This window comes from Bufo gargarizans, chromosome 6 (assembly GCF_014858855.1).
Source record: "Bufo gargarizans isolate SCDJY-AF-19 chromosome 6, ASM1485885v1, whole genome shotgun sequence".
In the NCBI taxonomy this organism is placed as follows: Eukaryota; Metazoa; Chordata; class Amphibia; order Anura; family Bufonidae; genus Bufo; species Bufo gargarizans.
In genome coordinates, this window is record NC_058085.1 from 288,756,992 (window position 1) to 288,775,095 (window position 18,104).

At 41.0% G+C, this 18,104-nt stretch overlaps 1 protein-coding gene across 5 annotated transcripts in view; it reads right to left on the reverse strand.

Moving 5' to 3' along the window:
* TACC2 (transforming acidic coiled-coil containing protein 2) overlaps positions 1-18,104 on the reverse strand; it is a 181,918-nt gene that overhangs the window by 36,661 nt on the left and 127,153 nt on the right. For all 5 annotated transcript variants that reach the window (XM_044296930.1, XM_044296931.1, XM_044296932.1 and 2 more), the window contains exons 9-11: positions 12,789-12,952; positions 10,695-11,883; positions 2,445-2,505 (exon numbers count right to left, since the gene is read on the reverse strand). In XM_044296930.1, the coding sequence (XP_044152865.1) occupies positions 2,445-2,505; positions 10,695-11,883; positions 12,789-12,952 (1,414 nt within the window). The remainder of the gene's footprint in view (positions 1-2,444; positions 2,506-10,694; positions 11,884-12,788; positions 12,953-18,104) is intronic.

The following is an 18,104-nucleotide window of genomic DNA, read 5'->3' on the forward strand; positions in this document are numbered from 1 at the left end:
CAGCTCTTTTCAAAACTCCCATAGCAATGAATTGAGGATGACCGCTCTCTTACAAGGAACACTCTCCTTAACTTAGGGGACCCGTTCTGGAGATAGGGACACATGCCTATCTGACATTTATGGCATATCCTAGTGATAAGCCATCAATGTCTGAGATGAGACAACCCCTGTAAGTCCTGTGAGATGAGTGGTATGCCTCGATGGAGCAAGCTTGTTTTTCTAGCACATTCAAAAGATGCTGGGGAAATTGGAGGTCAAGTCATCACCTTGAACTGTTTGTCATGTCCCTTAAACTGTTCCTGAAAAATATTTGGTATGTTTCTGATTCTCATGTGCCCATTGTATGTGCTATTGAGGATAGAAAGGAGTCTTCATGAGCAGAATGACCAATCTGTGGCTACACAGCCCCATACTGCACAAGCAGCAATGCTCTGTGTGCTCTGACATCTTTCTATAATAGTCAACATTAACTTTTTTTAAAATCAAATTCTGTTATAGCAAGTCTACTGTGGGTCGGGACCAGACATCATTGAGAACTGGACGCCCGTGACCTTGTCTGTGGTTCATTAGTTGTAGTTTCTTGGACCACTTTTGGTACTGTAGGTACTACTGCATACCAGAAACACCCCACAAGATCGGGGTGGAGTCATTTTTGCCATCACAGTTTGGCCCGTCAAAGTCGTTCGGATCCTTATATTCGACCATTTGTCCTGCCCTGCAAACCAACTTAAAGAACTGTTTACTTGCTTCATAATATATCCCACCCCTTCACATGCTCCATGGGTACAAGATAATAAATGCTAGGGCTGATTGAGCTACAAAATTTTTATTGTAAAGTGAATGGTACCGCCTAGCAATATTATATTATATACAGGGAGTGCAGAATTATTAGGCAAATGAGTATTTTGACCACATCATCCTTTTATGCATGTTGTCTTACTCCAAGCTGTATAGGCTCGAAAGCCTACTACCAATTAAGCATATTAGGTGATGTGCATCTCTGTAATGAGAAGGGGTGTGGTCTAATGACATCAACACCCTATATCAGGTGTGCATAATTATTAGGCAACTTCCTTTCCTTTGGCAAAATGGGTCAAAAGAAGGACTTGACAGGCTCAGAAAAGTCAAAAATAGCGAGATATCTTGCAGAGGGATGCAGCACTCTTAAAATTGCAAAGCTTCTGAAGCGTGATCATCAAACAATTAAGCGTTTCGTTCAAAATAGTCAACAGGGTCGCAAGAAGCGTGTGGAAAAACCAAGGCGCAAAATAACTGCCCATGAACTGAGAAAAGTCAAGCGTGCAGCTGCCAAGATGCCACTTGCCACCAGTTTGGCCATATTTCAGAGCTGCAACATCACTGGAGTGCCCAAAAGCACAAGGTGTGCAATACTCAGAGACATGGCCAAGGTAAGAAAGGCTGAAAGACGACCACCACTGAACAAGACACACAAGCTGAAACGTCAAGACTGGGCCAAGAAATATCTCAAGACTGATTTTTCTAAGGTTTTATGGACTGATGAAATGAGAGTGAGTCTTGATGGGCTAGATGGATGGGCCCGTGGCTGGATTGGTAAAGGGCAGAGAGCTCCAGTCTGACTCAGACGCCAGCAAGGTGGAGGTGGAGTACTGGTTTGGGCTGGTATCATCAAAGATGAGCTTGTGGGGCCTTTTCGGGTTGAGGATGGAGTCAAGCTCAACTCCCAGTCCTACTGCCAGTTTCTGGAAGACACCTTCTTCAAGCAGTGGTACAGGAAGAAATCTGCATCCTTCAAGAAAAACATGATTTTCATGCAGGACAATGCTCCATCACACGCGTCCAAGTACTCCACAGAGTGGCTGGCAAGAAAGGGTATAAAAGAAGAAAATCTAATGACATGGCCTCCTTGTTCACCTGATCTGAACCCCATTGAGAACCTGTGGTCCATCATCAAATGTGAGATTTACAAGGAGGGAAAACAGTACACCTCTCTGAACAGTGTCTGGGAGGCTGTGGTTGCTGCTGCACGCAATGTTGATGGTGAACAAATCAAAACACTGACAGAATCCATGGATGGCAGGCTTTTGAGTGTCCTTGCAAAGAAAGGTGGCTATATTGGTCACTGATTTGTTTTTGTTTTGTTTTTGAATGTCAGAAATGTATATTTGTGAATGTTGAGATGTTATATTGGTTTCACTGGTAAAAATAAATAATTGAAATGGGTATATATTTGTTTTTTTGTTAAGTTGCCTAATAATTATGCACAGTAATAGTCACCTGCACACACAGATATCCCCCTAAAATAGCTAAAACTAAAAACTACTTCCAAAAATATTCAGCTTTGATATTAATGAGTTTTTTGGGTTCATTGAGAACATGGTTGTTGTTCAATTATAAAATTAATCCTCAAAAATACAACTTGCCTAATAATTCTGCACTCCCTGTATGGTGTCAGACAAACATACCTCAGAGCCATTTTCAGTGACTGGAGATCTCTTTGGTGACTTCTTCACCCTAAAAGTGTCACTAAAGTAGAAGAAAAGAAAGGTCAACTCAAAACGCAGAAGTAGGAAGTGCAATTAAAACATAAAAGGAAAAATTTGATCTATTGAATACATTTCTAGCAGATATAAGTGTTCATGCATACATCAAGGCTGTCTGCACGGTGCTTTATGGCACCCATGGTCTGGTGCCTTTTCTTTAGAAGCAATGTCTTAAGGGGAAAATTACTCCAAAAAAGTGAAGGTACAGTATGGTCCCTTAGAATTCTGTGAGAGTCATATTTGTTATCCATGTGTCACAAGTACCAAATACAACCATGAGCAGGAGCCTACTTCAAATACAACCATGAGCAGGAGCCTACTTCAAATACAACCATGAGCAGGAGCCTACTGTAAGACAATCATGTTGTTTTTGGCACATTTTTTTAGCATTCCCTAATTATTTTTGGGAGGAAAACTAGTCATAATTAGAGTTCCCTTAGCATTTTTGCAGAAGACTTTATAGCAAATCTTCATGCAGTGACACATGCCCCATTCTCTTAGGGCACATGGACATCCACCTGCTTGGAGTCCCTTATTTGTGGCACAAAGGTGGGCCTTGCTAACCTAAGGCTGTATTACATTAACAGATGAAGCAAATAATTGTTCGGAAGGTAGCATTTCTTCCCGACAATCTGCTGCTCACTAGCGGAGGAGACCGCTGCTACTACATGCAGCAATCTTCTCCACAGTATGGGGAGGAGTGATCACTAATGCCATTGTTGTTCCCATACAAATCATTATTTGCTGGCAGCAGAGCGTAATTAGACAGGACTATCTGCTGCCGGCAAACGATTTTTTTGACCTGCTGAAAGATTGTGATTGCCCGATGAACGAGCGGTTCATCAGGCAATTGGCGGCAGTATTACACAGGGCGGTTCATCGCTAACAAGCATTTCTATGAAAACTTGTCAGTGATGATCTGCTCGAAAATTGCCTGGTGTCAACCAAATATTACATGTATAGCCAATCATTTGAACGAATGCATGTGATACATGAGGAAATGTGTAGCTGACAGAAAAGATCTTCTAAAAAAGGCTGGTGTTTCATATATATAATAAAATGAAGTTTAAATACATGCAAATGAGCTTCTAGGAGCAACAGGGGCGTTACACCTAGAGGCTCTGCTCTCTTTGCAACTGCCATGCCCTCTGCACTTTGACAGGACCAGGCAGACATGATCACACCTGGCACTGACTTCTCCTAAAGTCAAAGTACAGAGGGCATGGAAGTTGCAGAGAGAGCAGAGTAGAGAAAAATGAAGTTTTAATATATGCAAATGAGTCTTTAGGGGCAACGGGGGCATTCACGTTACTCCAAGAGGTTCATTTGCATATATTAAAACTTCATGTTTCTCACCAATGCAGACACACATGAACATGGGACCAACACAGATGCCTTCAGCTGCAACAGGTCAGCCAGTGTCATAGGTACAAATCTGCTGACAGAGGCCCTTTAAATTAAAAAACGGTGACAATTGCTGCCAGAACTGAAATGGTGGCCATATTGGTTGTTACCTAGTGTTCTCAGAATCAGTTATTACTAAGAAACTGATAAAAAGTTTTTTTTTTTATAATTTAATACTGGGAGGTGACACATGCCACCATAGTGCCACCTCCAAATCAAACTTCATGGTCATGATTAGTTTTAAATGAATCTACTTTCACACTCGCGTTTTGGCTTTCCGTTTGTGAGATCCGTTCAGGGCTCTTACAAGCGGTCCAAAACGGATCCGTTTTTGCCCTAATGCATTCTGAATGGAAAAGAATCAGCTCAGAATGCATCAGTTTGCCTCCGATCAGTCTCCATTCCGCTCTGGAATGGAACTCTGCCTGCAGCATTTTGGTGTCCGTCTGACGAAACTGAGCCAAATGGATCCGTCCTGACACACAATGTAAGTCAATGGGGACAGATCAGTTTTCACTGCCACAATCTGGCACAATAGAAAACGGATCCGTCTCCTATTGACTTTCAATGGAGTTCATGACGGATCTGTCTTGGCTATGTTACAGATAATACAAACAGATCTGTTCTAAACGGATGTATGCGGTTGTATTATTGTAATGGATCCGTTTTTACAGATCCATGATGGATCCGCCCAAAACGCGAGTGTGAAAGTAGCCTAATAAAAAAGTCTAAAAGTTCACTTGGAATGTGCCCAAGCATGTTCTTATGCACTGAAATAATGAAATCATTTTCCCAAGATGTCCTGCCAAGTGTGAAGAACATCTCTCCCTTCGTCCCCCTTAACAACACTGCTTTACACATAGACTACACACGGCACATATTTACAAGCATGACATTACGTACATCATGGGCCTTGTGGTGGGTGAGAAGCAAATTGACAGGATTAGCAGGAGAGACAATAGGAACAAGACAAACCAAGGATAGGGAATGAAATTCTCATGCTGAGCAATGGAGACATTGACAAGTAAGAAATAGAAATGACGGGAGTTACTTACAAGAGAGAACAGACAGACACGACATCTTCAACCATCCTATGGACACAGAGACAAAGAGACAGACAGGAGGCTGTGTACTGAATATGCCCTCCACGGCGCCACAAGAGTCAGTAGACAAAAACACTAACATAGACCAGGAAGGAGCTTCTTAACGTCAAGCCACCCCAAACCCAAACAATGAGACCTAATTCAATGCAATATGACAGCTAAACATGTACTGATCTGTGGCGTTATATACTTTCTTCAGGAGGTCAACTCTTAAATGGAATGACCCAAGACTATGGCCTCTTCTAATGATCCAAAATCTACAGCTTTTGATACGGCTGGATTAATAGAATGACCTATCATGGTTCTAGATTATATTGTTCATGAGCAGATAGAAAAGACTACCAATGTAGCCCAAGCCTTAAAGGGGAATTCTGTTTTTCATTTAAAGGGGTTGTCCGGGTTCAGAGCCGAACCCAGACATATCTCTATTTTCATCCTTAAGCCCCCCCTGATATGAGCATCGGTGCATTTCATGTATTGCGCAGGGCAAGGGTTTTTTGTTTATATTATTACACCGTTTTACAGGCTACGGCAGTGCTAAAGCCCGCCCATTAGTGGAGGTGACGTCACAGGGCAAAGGAGCGCATCGGAGCATGAAATGCCCTGATGTTAATGTCATGGGGGCTGGAGGGGTGAAGATGGGGATATATCCGGGTTCAGCTCTGAACCCGGACAACCCCTTTAATTTTCAAATATACATAAAATATTACATTTTGCTTGCATACCTTTCTTATATCAAGTTGTTGACCCCTATCTGCACAGCAGAATGGTATAGCCCATGAATCAGTCAGTCCTGTGTAATATATCCAAGGTCTAACTGAAACATGGCATCAGACATGTGACACCCCATTGACATGCAGTAAGCAACAGTGTTACATGATATATATATATGTGCTGGATGAATACACAGGACACTCCCATGGGATAACCTCATAGAACTAGCAGTGGAAACCATTGTGGCTATTACAACCAGTACTTCACTGTATGTGTGTCTACATGGCTGCCTGTCTCTAGGTGATGTTATGAAAAATAACTAAAAAAAATAACAAAAACAAAACATACAGAGGAGACAAGGAGAACAATGTTAGATGAGCTTCTACGCTGACAGACATGATGAGGTGCTGCTGCAGGCAGTAATACTGTATATGCTGTATACTTATGCGCTGTCTCTCTATTAACTACTATTCACCTGTTAAGTATCTAGGCAGTTAAAGAGAACCTTTCACCGATCCTGACATTGTGAACTAAGTATCATGACATATACAGCGGCGCCCGGGGATCTCCCTGCACTTACTATTATTCCTGGGCGCCGCTCCGTTCTCACGTTATGTCCTCCGGTATGTTCGGGGACTTGGTTATAGTAGGAGGAGACTTAGGGGACTTGGTTATAGTAGGCGGAGACTTAGGGGACTTGGTTATAGTAGGCGGAGTCTGCCCTTGTTCTGCTGGGCGTCTCCTTCTCCTAGGCTGTAGCGCTGGCCAATCGCAGCGCAGAGCTCACAGCCTGGGAGGTTTTTTTCTCTCAGGCTGTGAGCTCTGCGCTGCGATTGGCCAGCGCTACAGCCTAGGAGGAGGAGACGCCCAGCAGAACAAGGGCAGACTCCGCCTACTATAACCAAGTCCCCGAACATACCGGAGGGCATAGCAGGAGAACGGAGCGGCGCCCAGGGATAATAGTAAGTGCAGTGAGATCCCTGGGTGCCGCTTTATATGTCATGATACTTAGTTCACAATGTCAGGACCGGTGAAAGGTCCTCTTTAAGTGAATTCTGAAGGTCATATGAGGGGCTTGAGGGTCACATGACTGACACCATCTATAGTCCTATTCAGATCTCCTTCTAATGCATTTTACCAGACTAAAATGGGCAGCACCATTTTATTTATTTTTTTCTTTAGAGAGAGAGGCCATTGTGCCAATATAATAAAGGTCTCAAAGCAAAATTTATAATACATGTATATAATTTTTTTTCTTTTATCTAAACTAATTAATTATTTAATTATTAAAACTGAAAAAAAGGGGTTTTCTAGTCTGTAGATACTAAAGCTACCAATACATAGGGGGGTCATTTATTAAGACCCGCTTTTTATACGCCGGTCATAATAACTAGAGATGGCCTTGCGGTTCGCCCGGCGGTCGTTTCGCAGCGAACTTTGCATGTTCGCGATTCGCCAAACATGCGAACATATGGAGATATTCGCACCCGCCATATTCTTTTACATTGTGAAGAACTTTGACCTATGACACATCCATCAGGTGGTACAGGACAGCCAATTGAGACGTTTCAGCACATGGACATACCCCCTACTTTATAAATAAACCCGATCTGGCCGTCATTTTACATTCAGTGTTTTGCTAGTGTAGGGAGAGGTTGCTTTGTGGAGCAGGGATAGGCTGTTAGGGACACCAAACGCTAGCTAATAGGGCCACAAAAGTCATTTTAAACACTAGTATAAGTGTGCTATCGATATGTGTGATACACAGAGGGGTGCGATATACTTATAATATACTTTTATAATGAGTCAGAAACACATAGATCTATATAGTGATCACCTGGAAGTCAGGGGCTAGGGGCTTACTAGGGCCATTTTTATATAGGGTAAGGTTCCGGACGGGGTCGCTCTTATCAGGGCGGGTGGTCTGTGGTTAGGCTATCAGGGCCAGAATAGCACCCCCCTGTAGGGCAATATCAGGGACAGTTCTTTGCCCACCCTGTCCTTCAATACCACATCATCATCTAGCCCAGGGATGGATGTTTTTTGCTTTCCCTCTGGGATTCATGGATGTGCACTGGAACCCCCTGGATTGTGGTAGGACATATGGTTCCTGATTTGGTGCCGCCGAGCACTTGTTATTGCCTACCACATCTATGATTTTTGCTTAACTTTAATAATTACATTTATTTTCATTTTGAGGGATATCTTTTCCATTCACACGTCCGCAAAATGGGTCCGCATCAGTTCCGCAATTTTGCGGAACGGGTGCAGACCCATTAATTTTCAATGGGGCCGAATGGGCTGTCCGCATCAGCATTTGCGGATCCGCACTTCCGCATCCATGCTTCGGTTTCCGCAATTGCAGACAAATTTTCTATTATAGTGCAGGCAAAGTGCGGTCCGCAAATTGCGGAATGCACATTGCCGGTGTCCGTGTTTTGCGGATCCGCAAAGCACTTATGGACGTGTGAATGGACCCTCATAGTAAAATTATTAAAGGTTACGTTTTATCTTTATGTATATAGTAATGGATTGCCTTCCTTGTACAATGTTATAATATACTTTCTATGTTAGAAAGTATATTATAGTGCCTTTGTATTGTGCGGCAGTTGTGTGCGGTTCTGCTGCGATACCGCAGGTATATAGAGGGACAAGCGTTATTGGGACAAATAATTTCTACTGGTGTGATATACCAGTCCCTCCCAAAAAAAACCTGATTGAAGCGGGTGTTATATACCAATATACTTTCTTTATAGTGCATTTGGGTACTGTATAGTGCATTTGCGCATGCACGAAAATTGTATTGCTGATATTTCGCATTGAAAAAAATAATGAATGGAGATCGCAAATTTGAATAATACATCTGGTATGTCACTGTCCATGTTGTGGGACTATTTGTGCACGTCTAGTAATTATTTCTTGGCTGCAATTATGAGCTGAAGGTTTTTCAGGTTCGCCTGCCATTAAAATGAACTTGCGGTTCGCAAACATTTGATCGCGTTTGCGAACCGTCCCGGCAGATGTTTGTCCATCACTAATAATAACCCTGTGCAGTGGCGGTGGAACCGCTAAAGTTATGAAGAAGCGTAGAAGTATGAAGTTATGAAGAGGCCCTTTTTTTTAGACCTGGTGTGAGCAGTGAAAAGTTTATTTGTGCCACAATCTTCTCCAGAAATACCCCCCAAAAAGGCAAAGTTCTGTTAGTAAATGACCCCCCTATTCTTTTATTGTAATCGGATTTTTTATTTATTTCACTGTTAGTACATGATTATGAGGAGCTCCTTCAAGATCTGCTTCTCTGCTCTGTTATCAACATTTAGATATAAATGTTACAAGGACCATCATAGAAATCTGTAGTCCGGCCTCTATAGGAGCACTGTGGGCATGCTCTATGACCTATGCAGAGGTCACTGTGCAGGAAGGGGCAAGAGGTGAGCTGGGACCATCAACTAATGTAAATGGTGTGATCTTTTTTTATCTCTATATAGGTGTTACCTTTCACTGTAATCCTGCCTATAGTGCAGCTTATAGTGAGGCTCAGTGGTCAGGGTGCAAAGTTTCTGGATTTTCTTTATATACAGATATTGACATAAAATTTATAAATGAAAATGCACCACAATAATAAAAAAAAAATGTTAATCAAAAACTTTGTTAATCCTTGGTTTGCACGGTTGCGGTTCTGGGTTTGAATATAACCGGGTTGAGTTTGCATGTGTTTATGTGGGTTTCTTCCTAGTCCAAAAACATACACATTTCATAAAACGCAGATTTTTTGGGAGCTTGATAAGATTGACCTTAGACTGTGGAGGAGCCCCATTGGGGACAATGACTAATATAAATGTACAGTACAGCGCTGTAGGATATGTTGGCGCTATATAGCCAGCAGAGAACATCAGAGACACTTGTTCTCCTCTTTCTCTTTCCTCACTCATGAATGTTAGGCCCAAGTAGTCCTTCATACAAAATGAATATGGGTAGCAAACATTTTCGGCTCCAGCACTCTTTATTATGTCATAATAGCAGAAACACTAGAAAAATGACTGTATGAATACTGGACTGGTGGCCCGGAAAACAAGTGGAAGCTCTAAATGACAAAGTGCGATCTTACTGAACAGATGCCCCAGTTCTCTGTGATAACATAAAAGCATAAGACCCCGGGACATCCGCCTTTATGTAGGTCACAGGAAGCCTAATGGACTGGTATTTGATGAAAAAGTATATCACTGCATTAACATTGCATTACATGATAGGGCAGAAATTCACCTTTAAGGCATGAATTTTCTTTTCACTTCATTCTCTTAAAGGGATCGTGTCACCTGACCCTTTTTTTTTTTTTTTTTTTTACAAATTATAACCATATAGTGAAACATACTCTATTTTCTAGTCTGTTTCTTATTTTATAATTGTAGATTTTAATTTATTTTTGTAAATAATCATGGGAGCAACCATCTTGCCTGAGTTGCTGGTAATATCATTTATATTTATACTTTATATAAAGGTATTGACATGAAAAATTGTTACAAAAATCACCATTTTCATTATTTATTTTTTAATGTGTAGCGGTAATAGTATGTTTTGGTGGGAAGGTAGTAAACGCCTCCAGTGCCATACTATTATGCTTCTGTGATTGCGCAAATGCCAAAATTGCTTTGTATTCCCTAAAAACACTATAAAAGGTGATAAAAGTTCTTCAGCCTTGCCACACTCTACAACTGCATAAGAGAGCATAGTAACCATATGACCGGTATAGGATTCTAGGGGAGACTGAAATATTGTGTGGAAGTGCTTCACAATTAATGCAATGATTCAACTACTATATCATTCTCCCGCAAAGTGTCTAGATGGTCATATTATATAACTCCAAGTTTCTGATCCAGAGAAGATACCCTACAGGAAGGCCCACTTTTGCAACCACTTTTGTTTCTAGCAGGAAAATCCTTTTATCACTTACGTTTTTAGTGGAGTCTTCTTCTTCTTGGATGGCTTGATGCTTTCTCCGTTCTGCTCAGCACTTATTTCAAAAGAAGCTGGTGTTTTAGCAGGGGACTCTGATCTTTCAACGGTGGGATTGGGTAGTTCAGGAAGAGTTTCTTGCGCAGATAGGGGTGAGTCATGCGTTTTCCCACTGGAAGAGAAGGGGTTAAAATTTGGATCATCCCACTGATCCATATTGTAGGTATAAGATCCTTTGCCAATGGGCATATCCTCAGGATCATTTGGTATAGGACTAGGGGCTCCAGGAGGAGCATCAGGCTTTTCAACAGTCTTTTTGGGCTTAGGTTTCCGCAATGGCATTTTGCCTGCGGGTTTCTTGCCTTTTCTTGAGGGAGGCTGACCCTCGTGCGACTCTTCAGAGTAATCGAACTCCAGCCTCACTGACTGCCCGATCACTGCAATGTTTTCTGATATTTCAGGGCCACTGGGGGCCACTTCGAATTTTTGATGAGTAGGTATTGGTGGTGACAACCTTCCTGTTGCTTGTGTTTGGTTGATCTGAGCAGGAGAACTTGTAAGTTCACTAAACTGGGAATCTGTCTGGGACAAATCTGAGGCTTGGGGAGGTGAACTTTCCTCTTTAACACCTACTGGCAATTCGGCATCTGTTTCAGAAGGTTCATGAGGAGGGAATGGAGCAAGTTCCACCTGCAAATCTCTATCCACTTCTACTTCCTGTGACTCTCCTGATAATTCTTTACTCGTATCTTTAGAGTCATTGATGGTAACAGCTTCTTGTTTCTTTGTACTTCCAGCCTTCTTTTTCAGTGATGCTGGCCGTGCCTTCTTTGTCCTACGCAGAGTGCTACAAGCACTACCAGATCCTCCTTGACTGTTAGGCAAGTCTTCAAGTTGAAAGTCAGCAGCTTGCAAGCTGAGAGATCTAGACAGGGTATTGCGGTTAAGAGGAACCGAGTCTGTGGATTTTCGGCGAGTTTTGTTGGGGTCTTTTGAGGAAGAAGGACTGACTTCTGGACTCTCAACAGCAGCTAACTCTAAGTTGTATGTTCCACTACTTGCTATAGGTTTATCTTCATCAAAAACCACAGAAAATGATCTAGATGGTTGACGAAAAGGAGAATCCGTGAAGTTCTCAGGTGCAGTGACGTCACTGGCTTCTGTGCCTCCCAAATTAGGAGCCAAATCTGAAAAAGAAAAGTATAAAACTCATTATTTTAATGTCATAGTCTAATGAAAACATTTTATATACTGTATGACCCACTTATATAACCTTATGATTAAATAAGAGTTGCGTGGAGCTAGCCATACTCATTAGATTAATACATGCCAAACCCCCAATTTCGATTGGCCCAGCCAACCATCTAATGTTTATGGGGGCCTCCTGACTCTCCGCTGATGGCAAATGTTTGGGGTGTTAAAGGGAACCTGTCATCAACTTTATGCTGACCTCACTGAGGGCAGCATAAAATTGTGACAGAAATGCTGATTTCAGCGGTGTGTCACACATCAGCTAAAAGTAAGTGGTTGTCGAGAACCAGCATCTTAATCATTGCAGCCCAGGCCTTGAAAAGAGTCAAATCTACCTGAGAAGAGTCATGGTTATTCATGAATTCCTGCTCTCCCTGCCCATCTGCTGATGATTGGCAGTTCTCTCCTAGAGAGAAAGGGAAAAAACTAGGTAGAAGACAAGGAGAGCAGGAATTCATGAATAACCCTGACTCTTCTCAGGTAGATTTGACTCTTTTGAAGGCCTGGGCTGCAATGATTATGACGCTGGTTCTCAGCAACCACTTACTTTTAGCTGATGTGTGACACACCGCTAAAATCAGCATTTCTGTCACTACTTTATACTGCCCTCAGTACGGTCAGCATAAAGTTCATGACAGGTTCTCTTTAAAGACTGGACAGTTGGATTTTGTGCTCAGAAGGATAAGACACCACCCAAGGAGCTTACTCCACATTCAGAATACATGTATGTTTGGCCGAGCCATCGATTCCTGCGTATGGGGAAGTTCAGCCAACACCTGGCAATCATCATAGTTTATCGCTTTACTTTGAAGAGATGACTCTTTTTTAGTTTTAGATTTACCTGGTTCTTCTGGCTTGGGTGGAAGGTAAGGAGTCTCTTCTTCTTGACGTTGCTGTGGTTGCTGCTCTTGAACCTCTGGAAGGACAGGGATAGGGATGGGAGGTACGGACTTTACTGGGGTTGTTGATTCTGGGGTCTCAAAAGCTTCTTCAGAATCAGAGCTCCTGTACACAGTAAAAGAGAACAATATTATACAAAATGTGAAGTGAATTTCATACATTGCACTTTTCGTGAACTTTAGACTAAGAGGAAAATACTGAAAAATTGAGGAGGAACTTTGAAGGCAACATTAGAAGGCAATTCTCAAACACAGTACTCAATGCTCAGGAACATGAAGTGATTTCATCAGTCAATAAATGTAAATAAGCTTTTATCAGAGAGGACAAATGTTTGCACTCTAGTTCCAACTTTTGCATGGCTACGTCTATGAGTCACTGTCTGGCCCCTTAAAACAGGTCTTGGAACAATAACTTGGGATATAAGCCAAAACTAGAATCTCTTCCAAAGGAAAAGACACCCATACGCAGACATTTTCAGGGTTTCTTCCCAACGTCAGTGCGGTGCAGTTTACTGATTTGGCTGGGTGAGAGTCCTTTGATGTGATTCGGGGGTAATTCAATTGCTCCTTGTAGACACCACCAAGTTGACATAAGGAGTCTTATAGTTCTTTTTTCTACAGGAAGCATTGTCTGGTCTATAAGACTCCTTAAGCTAACTTAGTGGTCTCTACAAGGAGAAACTTAATTCCTGTATATCAGTCAACAAAACACACCATTTTGAATGATTCTGCAAACTATTAAATCATTGGATTGTGGTAATTAGGCTCAGAATAAGGGTTTAATTGATGCATATTTCATGAATTCATAATACATTTGTATGAAATTGTTTGATGAACATATATATTGTTGGTTACATAGGTCAATTTGACTTCAAGATCAAGAGTGTCATATATAGCATTCTGTTTATGAGCATACATTTGAGAGAGTACCTAGAATTGATAAGTACAGATCATGCCTATATCCATACTCTATTTTGTATGTTCTCTATGTTCCTATAGATTGGGATTCTGAAGTGATGGCAAATCCAAAAGCGCACCTCGCAACCTTACTTGAACTAAAAGCTTCACATGGTTGATATTCGCTACAATGCCATCAAATGAATTCCAGAACTTCAATAATAGCCTCAAGGAGACTACAAGATAACACATGTATAGAGAGATGGTTAAACAAATGTGAAGGTTTTCAGATTTTACGACATCGGTATGTAATATCCTAAAGACAGAGTGGTTTCAGATGTTTCTATCCATCGTAGGTATTGTAGACCAACAGCAGAAGACACCACCCTGAATTGGACACCACCCAGACTGGACACTGGCACATTATAGTCAATGGGCAAGTTCACATGGACCTAATGGATCTTGCAGGTCTAATATTATAAACCAAGGGGAACCGAATAGATTTGTATAGTTTTATGGAAAAAGATTCTATATTGTGTAGTAGTTTTGTGGGAAATGGCATATAGAAACAGCCGTAAAGTATTGAGTAGGACCGCCCACTGGACTCCTAATCCCAGGTTTACACTACAAGTCCCATCATGGCAGCAACATTTCTCTGGCACACTGCCCCCTTTCCTTCTAGCATTTGTTGGTTTTACTGACCAGTTTAAAGTATCAATGATATATTTGGAGGCTCCACTGTGGATTTTACAGCTACTATGTGCTTACAATACACATAAAAAGCTGATGAAATCAGCACTTTACAAGTTGAGACAACATCACTGCATGAATAGAGGCAGCAAGGTCCACAGCTTGGAATAAATAAAATGTGTCTACAAACCAGGTTTGTGTGGCTTTACCATGAAGTTAAAGATGAACTCTGATAGCCCATAATACCATCCTAGAAATCCTGGGAGTTGTAGTTCTGCCCTTATATCCCTCTCCTTGTAATGGCCACTAGTGCCCCATAATAAGTCAGGTCATGTTTGGAGTTTTAGTGCTCTCCTCATATCCATCTCTATGTAATGCCCACTGATGCTCCATAATAACAGTCTGGACATGGATGGAGTTGAAGTTCTGTCCTCCTATACCCCTCTCCTTATAATGTCCACTGATGCCCAATAATTACAGTCTGGACATGCTGAAATTGTAGTTCTGTCCTTTTTTTTTATTTTAAAGAACATACATTACGACTCTGTATTACATCTGCCTAAAGCCGTTTAATATATCTGAACAGGCATTTTCTCTCACTGACTGTCGCTACAAACCATCGTCTAGGTTAAATTTGTATATATTTGAGTGGGGAAGGGATTTATCTTGGAAAATAGATTTAGCATTCTGTGGTTTATTACAAACTCCAAATAGTGGTAACTAAGCTTTCACAGGATCCTGAAAGGCAAGATTGCCTCACTATGGCACTATTTAGGATTGGGGAGATTTAGTATTCTGCAACCAAATCTATTTTGTACTATTAGTCACTAGAAGATTCCTTCCAACTAAATGGCAACACTCGCCATGTATAAAAAAGTAATTCACACTAAACCTGGCCCCCACCTCCAACACTTCCTGGCTTACATGCACTAGCATGAGAGTGGGAGAAGAAGGGATAGTAGACATGACTGCAGCCTGAGAGAACAGCACATTGCTTTACTAGTTTATTTTTCATGGTCTGCAATTGTGATATCTGAGAATATAACAACAACACATAGGAGATTATGTTACAGTATGTTCTGTTGGTTGTTCTTTTTTTGTGTTTGGATTCTGGCTTTAGTTCTCCTTTAAGGGAATGTCCATGTGTTAATGAAGCTTAATCTCCTGCAGGTAAGAAGCTAAGAAGACGCTTTAGTAAAAAGCTTCCACAATCAAGAAATAGCAACACAGAAAGCCAATTAAATGTCTATATGGCGGCAGTAAAAAAAGAGAAGGTAGCTGAGGTGAGCCATCACTAGACATAGCAGTAATGTACAGTTACCGGAATCATCCTCAGGTACACAAGCAAGAGGCTAAAAGTGTGTAGGAACATGAAGGTAACTAATACCAGACACATTACGAAGTAGATGAGGATGTATTGTGACACAGCATAATGCAATGTATGGTATGGAGGGGAATGTTGTGTCAGCCCTCCTCGACAACACAATTAGGGTGACTTCACACATGGAAGATTTGCTGCAGAAAGGTTTCCTGACTGTCCTTTTCACCTGAATGGGGCTTGCAGAAATCCATATGCTTGCCAGGGAGAAATACAAGCAGATATGTATATAATATGCAGTACCATCAGGGAGGCAACTGATTGGCTCTAAATTTATTCTGCAGCAGAACAACGACCCCAAACATACAACTAATGTCATTAAAACCTAGCTTCAGCATAAATAAAAACAAAGAGTCCTGGAAGTGATTATATGGGACCCAAAGAGCCCTGATCTCAACATTATCCAGCCTGTCTGGGATTACATCAAGAGACAGAAAGATTTGAGCAAGCCTACAGCCACAGAAGATCTGTGGTTAGTTCTCCAAGATGTTTGGAACAACCTCCCTGTAGAGTTCCTTCATAAACTGTGTATAAGTATACCTAGAAGAAATGATGCTGTTTTGAAGGCAAAGGGAGGTCACACCAAATATTGATTGGATTGAGATTTCTCTTTTGTTTGTTCACTTTACATTTTGTTAATAAACTATTAACACTTCTATTTCTAAAGCATGTTTACGTTGCAATTTAATATATTTCGGCATAATCTAACCTATATTGGATTATCTCACAATTAGGAAAAGAGAACCAAGTCAAACAAATGAGTCAAAAATATCAAGTGTTTGTGAACATGAAAAGTACCTTTGCTTTCTGTATCTGTTGTGACTCATTTATGCAGCAGTAACTGCAACAAAATGTTTCCAATAATTGTTGATTAGTACTGCACATCAGCTTGGAGGAATTTTAGCCCATTCTTCTGTACAAAACAGCTTCAACTGTTACGTTGCTGGGTTTCCTCCCATGAACTGCTCGCTTCAGGTCCTTCCACAACATTTCTATTGGATTAAGGTCAGGACTTTGAGTTGGCCATTCCAAAACTTTACCTTTATTATTTGTTTAACCATTGTTTTGTAGAATAAAGTCTGGGCTTAGGGTCCTTCTCATGCTTCATTACCCACAATCTCTTGACCTTTAGAATTTGCTGGTAGAATAATTGTTTCATCAATGATGGCAAGCCATCCTGGCCCAAATGCAGCAAAACATGCCTAAACCATGATACTGCCACTACCATGTTTCACAGATGGTAAGAGGTTTTTATGCAGGAATGCAGTTTTCCTTTCTCCAAACATAACTCTTCTCATTTAAACCAAAAAGTTCCCTTTTGGTCTCATCTGTCCACAAAACATCAGTCCAATAGCCTTCTGACTTGTCCAAGTGATCTTTAATAAACTGCAGACGGGCAGCAATGTTCTTTTTGGAGAGCGGCGTCTTCTCCTTGCAATCCTGCCACACACTCTATTGTTTTTCAGTGTACTCCTGATGGTGGACTCATGAACATTAACATTAGCTAATGTGAGAAAGGCCATTGAAAGTTCATCCCATTTATTGAAAACACCTGGCTCTAATTTACTCTTCAAATGATCTGGTAATACTAAAAGTTCACATATTTTTGCTAGACGTGACGTGATATTGGATAAATAAATTACCAGGTCTAATATTATTGACTCATTTGCTTAATTTGGTTATCTTTATCATTTTGTCGGACTTGTGTGAAAATCTGATGTAGTTTTAGGTCATATTTTTACAGAAATATAAAAAATTCTGAAAAGGTTAACAAACTTTCAAACACCCCTGTGTATATATATATAGATAATTCAAAATGTCAGTGACTGTCTCATTCATTATAATCGTAGCAGAGATAACACTGCACTGTACAGCACTGCCATTGCTTACAGAATATGCATCCTCTAGATAAGACCCATCTTTATTACAATATGTAGTTAACAGGCAGCTGGTAACACAAATTTTTTGTGTAAACCCCCGGCAGAAGAATATTAGTCATAGTGGTTAGTGATAGTCATAGACATGCAAGGACTAAGTCCACTTTGTGGCTTTGCCTGCATAAATGTTTGTAATCAGCATTGAAGAATTACTAAATGCATTTTCATGGTCCAAAGACCTACATTCATAGAGTACAAGATGAGGAGCAATACATCCCACGTCATTAACCATTGTGTAAGCAAAGTGACAATCATCAAAGAAAATGTCAGGCTCCTAGTGTCACCACCAGACATCTGAGAAGCTCTGTCAGACATTCTTCAGAACCTCCTGCTTGAGGTTCCTTTTGTTTTGCTTT